The sequence below is a fragment of the Python bivittatus genome, unplaced genomic scaffold, assembly GCF_059951505.1.
Source record: "Python bivittatus isolate LINGU-HERP-01145 unplaced genomic scaffold, Pbiv_v1 ctg000480_np1212, whole genome shotgun sequence".
Lineage (NCBI taxonomy): Eukaryota > Metazoa > Chordata > Lepidosauria > Squamata > Pythonidae > Python > Python bivittatus.
Window position 1 is genome coordinate 26,940,362 of NW_028277075.1, and position 9,969 is coordinate 26,950,330.

The following is a 9,969-nucleotide window of genomic DNA, read 5'->3' on the forward strand; positions in this document are numbered from 1 at the left end:
TGGGGGCAGCTACAACCTGTTTCAAATAGATTGAAAACTTGCCTCAACTGCAAGCCATCATAAAATAACTGTTGCGTGGGTAGCTAAAACATTGTTCTAATCATGGGTCTAGACCAGTGTTTCTCAACCTTGGCCACTTGAAGACTTCAGCTCCCAGAATTCCCCAGCCATCTTCAAGTGGCCAAGATTGAGAAACACTGGTCTAGAAATAGTTTTTCCCTCCAGCTCTCACTTCCCCCATTGTAGATTGCCATATATTTGTTAATAAAGTGGGGAAAATATACTGAAAGATCAGAATGATTAAATCTTAATACACCATACTTCTGGTAGATACAGTTCTATCATTACAAAATACACATTTATCCACAAAAAATACATTCATGTGAGTCTTGTTTTTCTTATTGTTCTGACTTACCCCCTAACTTCAAAAAAGGTTAATAGCAATTGGTTTTGTTGCTGATTTTGTAAGCGGCCATGTAACAGGCATTCTCCTGGTTTTGTTTCCTCATTTTCTTAGTGGTTCTTCCAGAATTTCTAACCAGTTTCAAATATCAGCTAACCAACTAGATTGCAAAACAGCCTTTTTATATTAAGAAAAAAGAAGTTTGCACTTACTGAGCATTATCTGCAGGAAGATGAAAACTGTGCTTTTCTTCATTGTTTACAGAGTGATTCGTGCAGCTTGGCATGGAGTTTCTAAGTAGTCATACTACAGTTTCAATCGCATTGTCTCTCAATTAAGTAGCTGTCCATTTCCATGAATTCTGATGGTGCCCTGTGCACTTGTCAGAAAAGGCCCACAATTTCACATAGGCTGTATGACCGCATGAATCCCAGACTGGAGCTGAGATGGAGTTGAGTGTTTTCCCCACTTGTCTTTCAAGGCTTTCTGAGTCTCTTGGCATCCCCACCCTTTTCCTTTGGGACTACAGAGGAGAGTAACAGATTGTCCAGGGCTGCTTCAGAGTTCGAATCACTGAACATTTTGATCAGTTGCCAGAACCAGCTATACTGTGTGAACTCTTGCTTCCCAGTGTCCTGGGCTCAGAAGCTCAGGGCCACCTGATATGGCAAAATCTTTTTGATCATTAGATGGCAGCATAGTGGTACAGAAAAGTCTCCTTGCTTCCATCTAGTGTGTTTCCAGATTTTGCAGCCCATCTGGTAACCCTGCAGAAGGTTCCTTGAATCAGCGGTTTCTTTTGCAGAGAATTCCACTCCTTATTGTATGAATTCTGACCATTCAGATTAATTCATTTTTTCAAGAAAGCCCTGGCCATCCACTTTCAGACCAAACCACTGGACTAAGGTCTGCAAGAAGTCTTATGCCAGGGGCATTTTATGGGTTTTCGTGTACTTACCTATGTTGCAATTGTCAGAGAAAGTTGTTACTCATTTTCTATTCTCCACTATTCTTCTATCATTGCTGTTCAAGTTTTTCATTAGCATCACTCTTTGACATTACTCAATAGGCAGAGCCTCCTTATTTCCAACCACTGAACTCCAATATTCCACATTGCATGTTTGGTCAGATAGCCTAAATCAACCATCCTGTTGGACATTTTGTAATGGGGATTCTGGAAAAGCTCTGTCCTCTCATTGCTGCTACTCCTTGAACAACACTATTGGTTAAGTTCCATCACTCTTTGCAAAATGCAGCTCCACTATGTGGACTTATTTTTGGAATACTATTATTCACATTGCATTTGCTCACTCACCAGCTTACAACCTCTTTCTATGGAAGCATGGCATGTTATACACTTCTCACTTCTAGGTATTAAGGAACAGCTTATGTTCAAATTACCTACAGGACCACTTACTGCTGTATAGTTCACCCTACACCCCTCCTGTTCAGATATCCTAGAAATAATCATATCTCCATGAGTGTGCGTGCACGCATTTGTGTGTGAATGCATGAATATGTATATGTGTTTATATGTGTGAGTGTATGGATACTTTTATATGTATATATGTATGTGTGTGTATAAAGTCTGCCTCAAGTTGAGCTCAGCACCTGATAGCTATATGGACATGCCCATAAATTTTCTTGGCAGATGCACACAAGCAATAATTATTAATTAATATTTGTGATCACAGGAATTCAAACAAACCAAATTGCTACATAAACACTATTAAGTATTGTATGGTGATTCATCACAATCTGGGCTCTGTACAACTTCATCTTTCTATATTCAGCTACAGTATTCATATGGAAACACAATAAGATGACAAGAATATCTGGAAATGTAAAGAATACTGATTTTTTAATCCAGAACTTGAATCATCTATTTGAGTGTCATTTGGGAGATTATGTGGATCCCTGTGCAAAGCCTGAAGGGTGTTTGATACCAAGGAGATCTTGATTTGTTCGGTGCCTGGATGGGAGATAGACCTGGCATGATGTTTTGACTTTGATTTAATGTATATCTGTCTTTTACTAAAAACAGTAACCTTCTATCCCTCTTGGAGTAGTAGGGTTGCTGCCCTGGTGGAGCTTTCTAGCATCCTCTCCCAACAGTTCTCTACCATAGCAGCTAATAGCCAGAAATTATGCAATACTAACCCTACCTCCCCAGGCATCAATAACTGATGTAAAGTTGGGTTGTGCTTTTAAGCATGATTTTGTACAATGTGTATTTTGTTCTAATTTAGTGATTGTCTCTTAAATGTGGAACACATTAGGTGAGGTTGGGCTGACCTGACCTGGTATAAGCACCAGATGAAAGTTTCAATTTAGTTATATCACTAAATTACCTTTTAAATAGTGTGTACAGTATCATTGTATATCAAGGTTCCAAGCCTTCTAAAGTTAGTCATTAGTCAGTCCATTTGAAATCAATGGAGCAGATTAAACAACTATAAATACTAACAAGGGAGTATTCTTTAATTAAACTGAGTAGGGGTTACCTCCAAATAATGCACAGTCTCAGGTTCATAGAAGCTACATGTTACATAAATGCACATGGGGAAAAGGCAATTATCTCTTTTTTTTTTCTGCTTCATAGGCTTCTATTATATGCCTTTGATACTCTGAACACACTTGGATAATCTGATTAGAAGATTTTCCTGAACAAAGCTTCTTATCCTAATGCTGTAGTGACCATGGCTGTTCTTAAAGTAAAATTCACCAAAACCAAACGAGACAAATTAGCTCAAATCCTATGGATTCTCAACTGGTTTTCTGTGATATCTGGTGCAGTTGTGTTCAGCCTTGGACTCTTCCTAAAGATTGAAATCAGAAAACGCAAGGAGGTGATAGCGAAATGGGATATTAACTCTGTTCCAAATATATTAATTTCTATTGGAGTCATAGTTTGTATAATCAACTTTCTTGGAGGTAAAATCTGTTATGACTGCACAGATGCCAATAAATTTAACCGCTGGAAGCTGGTCATGCTCCCTTATATTGTATGCACTCTCTGTTTCACCTTCTGCATCTTTGTGGGTGCTATTATGTGCTATACTATGAGAAATGAATTGGAAGAATCTCTATATCTGGGATTGAGAGATGCTATTAAATTCTACAAGGATACAGACATCCCTGGAAGATGCTTTTTGAAGAGAACTATAGACACTTTACAGATCAGATTCCAGTGCTGTGGAAACAATGGTTTTAGAGATTGGTTTGAAATTCAGTGGGTATCACCTCGTTATCTGGATATGGCTTCAAAGGATGTTCTAGAGTAAGTATTAATTTCCTCTCATGAAATGAGTTTGAACCTAAGCTTGAGCATGATCAAGGAGACCAACTAGGATGATGATCCTGAAAGGTATGTGTTTTGCTTGAGGAAAGTTATGGAGAGAAATATAGTACTCTCAGATAATTAAGGGATGTCATCTCAAACATGGAGCATTTATTTGAGAGGGCAAGACTAGACCAGTGGGTAGAAATGGCAGAGAAACCAACTTGGGTTTAACATCAGGAGAAACATCTGAGTACTATATGGCAAACTGTTCAGTAATAGGCCTCAGTGCCTTCCAAAGTGGTAGCTCTGCTTTGCCTGAGATATTAAGTGATGCTGTAGATATATCCAGTATTGAGAATTCAAAATTTAGCAAAATATTGGATTGCTTATGGATGTGGAACTTTCTTAGGCCAAGGGCCACTCTTGATTTTTGTACAGCAAGCTGGGAAGCAGTACTCCAAAGACAGGTAGGGCCAGGAAGAAGTGGGCAGGGCCAGGACAATACTAGCCTTGATTTAATTTAATTTAAATTCAATAAATATATTTAGTATGATTACTTGCCATGTATTTAATAGTTTTCCCTTTCTATCATATTAAAAATGAGAATTCAGTAGCAATTTAGGAAGGGCCCTGGGGATTACATTCAAGTCTTTTGGTAACCTCATACAATTCTGGGCACAGGGGTTGCACTTCACTGAATTAGATGATGTCTAGAGTATCTTCCAATTCAGAATAAAAACAGAATTATAAAAGCTCTCTTTTCTAAATATCACTAACTTTAATAATTTAGCAATAAATTTTAGCAAGAAAATATTTTTTTGTTCCTTCAGAGTTCTATAAAATAAAGTAAAACCTGTAATTTTAAGCAACCTATCCTGGAAATAGTTGACGATTAACTTTTTTGGGGGGTTGCAATGGGAGAGGTCAAATTTTTGGTGAGATTTTTAAGATTTTATATTTTAAAAAGTATATTTAACCTATTTTAGGACTTACACCATAGTTGTAATCTACTATGGTTTTTGAGTGCTTCCTGACTGAAAATGGCATGAAACTGTGCTGCCAGTTTTCAGCAGTTGTACTCATCTATATGTGCAGTTTTATGATACTAAGTTTAATCAGAAAGAGTCTGATAGCACCTTTTAAGGACTAACAAATTTTATTGTAAGACATAAGCTTTCAGAGCTGCATGCTTTTTAGCTATCATAAACAGCTCTCCTTATATATCTAAGTTGACTCTAGTCCTTCAAAATCTTTCATTATAGTATAAGTTCCCTTTCATGGCATAGTATTTTCTGACTTCAGCAATTTACTGAGCAGCAGTTTGTAAAAGAAAGCTCTTCATCTGTGTCAATCACAAACAAGTCTGTCTGATCCCCTTTCCCCTCTCACCCTACCTCTTGCTTTCTGAATCCACATATAGGCATAAAGTTGAGCCAAGGACTGTCTAGCTAGGGCCAGCTGAAAACATAATGTGGGAAGTGATGAGCAAGGCTTTCCCTGGAGAATTGCTACCCATCAGGATGCACTACAGCCAGGTTTGCATGACATGCTCAGTAAGAAACCTTAGTTGCCAAGTGAGGAGCATCATTTCTATTCCCCCATGTCCCTTACATGGGGCACTTTAACTGTTTCAGATTTATTCTGTCAGTCAAGCCTACACATTACCTACCTGAATCCTTTTAATCTGGAGGCAGTAACTTATTCAAAAACTAAAGTGTATTTTGGGATAAGCAAGTGCAAAATGTGTGGTATGCTTTAATTGCTCATATTTAGAAATGCCTCTCAAGCAATACTAGTTTAATTACTTGTTTAATCAATGGTTTGATTAACCATTTGCTCATACCAAAAGAGTTAAAGGTAGTGTGTGGGAAAGAGGCAAAGGGATTGCCAATTAAATTTTTTTGCAGAGTGGAAAAAATACTAGCTGTACAGTACTTTTGTATTCTACAGCTAACATCAGTTTAGCTCCCTTCCTACTGCCAATGTGCATGGTCACTCTCTTTGCTTGTTCCTTTTCCCACCAGCTGGAAGGCATATTAGTAAGCCCTCCTCACTGCAAGTTAAATTATGGTCTGCTGATATTGATGGAGCAGGGAAAGGCACCCAACTGTGTTGGGTGGGATCATAAAAATTCCCACCTCCAAAGCTGCTTATCAGGAGCCCCCATTATAGGGTTACAGGACTTACCAGTAGAGATTTACCCCAGATGCTGACTCTGCCACCCAGTGCTGTGGCAAAGGTAATCTGAGTAAGTTGCATGCATGAACATATGCTTAAGGGGAAGAGTGGATGGGAAGCTTTGCCCTAGACAGAAAAGGGTATCTCCTAAAAGCAGCCCCTTATGAACTGCTAGGAGTTAGACCTGTGGGCAATCCACTTGACTTCAAATCTACCTCCTTCATCAACCTCCCCTCTTTTCCTGGATATTGCTTGCATTTGGGTTCCTCTGCCACATCATGAGAAAATAATTTCCCACTTTGCTAGCAACCACCTTGGGCAAAAGTATACGCATCTGATAGATACTTGAGTTCAAGTCCACCATCAAAAGATGACAAAATTGGACATCCCTGTTATGCATCTCTGCAGGAAAGGTTAATCTGGACTAGTGAACCCATACAAAATCTGAGTGGTTAATTCAGAGACCACTAGAAAGTGAACAGAACTTTTCCTTCCAACAAAATGCAGTGAGCAAATTAATTTTAATCCTCCTGTCTGAGTTATTAGCCATTGTTCACATCTCTCTTTTCCCCCCATCCTGTTGCAGCCGCCTAAAAAATAATATTGATGGGAAATTCTTGGTGGATGGAGTCCCCTTCAGTTGTTGCAATCCAAACTCACCCCGTCCCTGTATCCAGTACCAGCTCACAAACAATACTGCTCACTACCGTTATGATTTTCTGACAGAAGAACTTAATATTTGGATGAAAGGATGCAGGGAAGCCCTTCTGGATTATTACACTGACATCATGAGATCCATCGGCATCATCACGTTCATCATTTGGGTGTTTGAGGTAAAACCACATTTACTGAAGTGTTCCTCTCATAAGAGTACAATCTGTCAGAAAATGGAATAGCCTTCTATAGAGTGAATGATTGATGAAGGAAAGACCACTGAAAATATTGCTGAATGCATGTAATCTTCTCAAGAGCAATTTACAGTTAAAAAAGATTAAAGGAAGGACTCTTTCCCCCCATCCTACTAAAGATATTGTTTGAATCCAATTTTCCATACAAATATGTATGTTTAGGATTAGAGACATGGGTCAAACTCTAAAACAAATTATCTGAAAAGCAAATATAGGCATGTGGCAAGAAAGCTTACATGCCAGGTCTGTTCCAGGGTTCAGAAATGGTATGAGGAGAAGCAGAATGTATTTTACCAAAGAACAGCTTTTGAGCATGTGCTGTAAAATCCAAATAGCAAAGCTCTTATGCCTTAGAACCTGCTGATCTGACCAAATGAAAAAAATAATAGTTTAGATGGAAAGATTTTATTTATAGTAGCATTTCAAGGAAGTTTGGAACTCTTTTCTCAAAACTGCTGTTATGAAAAAATGCAATACAATTCGAAAACAGCACAGTAGAATTAGGAGTGTTACCTTTCTGACTTTTTAAACAGTTTCCATCATCAATTATTCCAGACACTTTAGGGAGAAAATTGAGCAGATTAAATGGGTATTTGTAGAAATTACATTTTAACAGCAAGAGGAACTATCATTCATTATCTTCTTTAATGGAAGGCTAAGACTCTGACTAATAAAGCTTCTTAGGCCTGATACTACCAACAAGTAATAGTGATTCCAATAGAAGAGAATATAAGTAGCTGAGGGTTGAACTGCGGAGTCCTTGGTGCTCTTAAAAGCCTGACAGATTTTCTTGCCACTTGCTTCTCATACCAAAGAGAATCAAGGTGAGGCAATCTTGAGTTTCTTTCACACTCACTCCTCCCTTCCAGGGCTAAACTAATGTTTGTGTAATGACTGTTGAATTCCTTCTTCAGTTATTTTCATACTTTCTACAAGCTCTATCCTGGCAGCACCAGTGCTAATGAGATTTAAAGAGTGCACTGTGAATGTCTTGAATGATCTCTGGTGCATATATTCAGGAAATATTATTTAAAAAGTAGACCAGGGGCAACCCTGCCACACTGGGAAGGCTGTACCTGAAAGTGTTAAGAATTAATTTCTCAGAGATTAGATAAAACAACAACAACCCAACAGTGAGAAAGTTTTGTGGAATGGAAGAGCAAGAGAGTACAAAGCAGAATGAACGAGGAGGAGAGAATGGTACCATTATACCTTTCAGTACCATTCTGGTTGCTGAAAAATGGATTCAGCAGGAATGGGTTAGCCCTATTCCTTCTAGTTAGAAGATAGGACTTAAGACTCTTCATGTCTTTTTGTGGAGAAAAAACCTCCCCTTTGCTCTTTAGCTTTGACTTCTAGAAACAGCAGGGCTTTTTTCTCTGAGCTTCATGCAGACTTTAAAAATCAAAAACTTTAAAAATCAAAAGAGAAAGTACTCCAACCTAGGTGCCAGCCAAAGATTTTAACACCAAATAAATTAAATGGTCCCAAATCAAAGGGCAAAATTTAAAAATTCAAGCATGTGGTGCTCATCATCACCAAGCTCTTAAATTCTGTGTTGTTGTGCACTATAATTAATGGAATCACAACTTTCTAATTTTCTGTTCATTTGGCTTACTTTTTTCAGCTATCTGTCCTCATTGGGGTTCGTTATCTTCAAACAGCAATGAGGAACCTTCTTCTGCAGGAAGATCCACTCTGTGACTCCGATGGCTGGTTACTTGAAAACAGTTTTGTGGAAACTGCCAAATGGAACATCAACATAATTAAACATCTTGGCAAAGGAAACCAGGTATCCAGCGTTTTGGAAACGAATGACGCTAATATGGATGTCCACACTGCAAACCACAGTTCAGAGAACACTCCATCAAAATGCATCCCTGTGGCTTAATTGGATGAAATACTGAAGACTTGGCAACTGCATCACAATGTATCGTAACATGCCTGCCAACATATCAGAGCAGAAAGAGGGAGTTGGTTTGTGCAATGTACTATGCCATGGCTGTGCCATACAATATAGTTAATTTGCTTGCTTGCTTGTTTTTGTTCCTCCCCATCTCAGCAACCCATTCTGACTCTCAGTCCTTAAAGGGATAGTGCTGGACAAACAAGAGAGTAATAGAAGAGACAGAAGCAGCAATAGTGTTTGGCACTGTGGGAATAGTCTTAACAGTGAGGGGAGTAGTGACTGAGAGAGTTAAGGCAGTTACCTTCCTTAAATGACCATCATTATCAGACAGGTCTCACCCAAAACAGTCTTGAGCACAGTGTTTGAAATAGCATCTGTAAACATGGTAAGTCTTTTCACATACATTTTGAGTATTGGTGAATACCTAGGATATCAAGTACAAAGAATACACTTTCAGATGTTGGCTTAAATCACTTGCACTACTATGAGCATCTAGTCCATATATATATATATATAAATATATATATAAATATATATATAAATAAATAAAAAAAATTGGGATAAAAATATTCAAACAAACCCCCATAGTAATTAAAAAGGTCGTGTAGTTCAGCCCTATTCCTAACCTTCCACTAAAGAGGCCATCAGGCCAAGGGAGCTGTTTTTTAGAGATCAAAAAGACAAGATCCTGTTCCAATAAAAACAGGCTCAAGGAGTTGCAGTTCTTGTTCTAATTATCATTAATCGAAGAAGTCACAGGTGACATTAGCAAGACAAATCTGAAAGTTGTGGCATCTGCTGATGCAGAAATGATTTAATGAAGATTTCTAGTATTTTTTATCTATATATATAAGATGCAATTATGAGAATATTATTTTTTAATCTTGCTATGCATGGAAATTATCCATTAAATTCAGGGGCTGTATTATACAATATGATCCATGCATATTGAAAAACAAAAGGAAAAAACAGCAGTTGTGGGGGGGGGGAACCACTGAACCAAGAGGATCACTCAGCCATTGAAGATCTAGCTTTCAGCACATACAAATCCGGCATCTGTCTGATTTATATGTGTTGATTTGCCTCACTTAGCAATTTTTTCCCCCAACATTTCACAGACCCATGTGTGAACTGCACTGAAAATACCGTCATCTGAGCTATGTCTCTGTTGTGTGCTTTCTGTCAGGCCCTTGGGAAATAAGCATGAATGAGCATGAGAAATGAGTATGAATTTACTGGAGAAATTTCTGAAACCTGGGCTGCTGGTTGTAACACAGGATTCTTATAG

General features: G+C 38.2%; 1 protein-coding gene across 1 annotated transcript; it reads left to right on the plus strand.

Moving 5' to 3' along the window:
• The first annotated feature begins 216 nt into the window (after positions 1–216).
• On the plus strand, positions 217–8,663 carry LOC103060045 (photoreceptor outer segment membrane glycoprotein 2-like). Its single transcript, XM_007425589.3, has 3 exons — positions 217–3,683; positions 6,451–6,697; positions 8,400–8,663. Exons 1-3 carry the CDS (start codon positions 3,103–3,105, stop codon positions 8,661–8,663), a joined length of 1,092 nt encoding a protein of 363 aa, XP_007425651.1. The 5' UTR covers positions 217–3,102.
• The last annotated feature ends 1,306 nt before the right edge of the window (positions 8,664–9,969 follow it).

Excerpts from the sequence above, each read along its gene's own strand:
- LOC103060045 (XM_007425589.3), top strand. The coding sequence starts at position 3,103 with ATGGCTGTTCTTAAAGTAAAATTCACCAAAACCAAACGAGACAAATTA. Across the intron at positions 3,684-6,450 it reads GCTTCAAAGGATGTTCTAGA|CCGCCTAAAAAATAATATTG; the intron begins GTAAGTATTAAT and ends ATCCTGTTGCAG. Across the intron at positions 6,698-8,399 it reads TCATCATTTGGGTGTTTGAG|CTATCTGTCCTCATTGGGGT; the intron begins GTAAAACCACAT and ends TACTTTTTTCAG.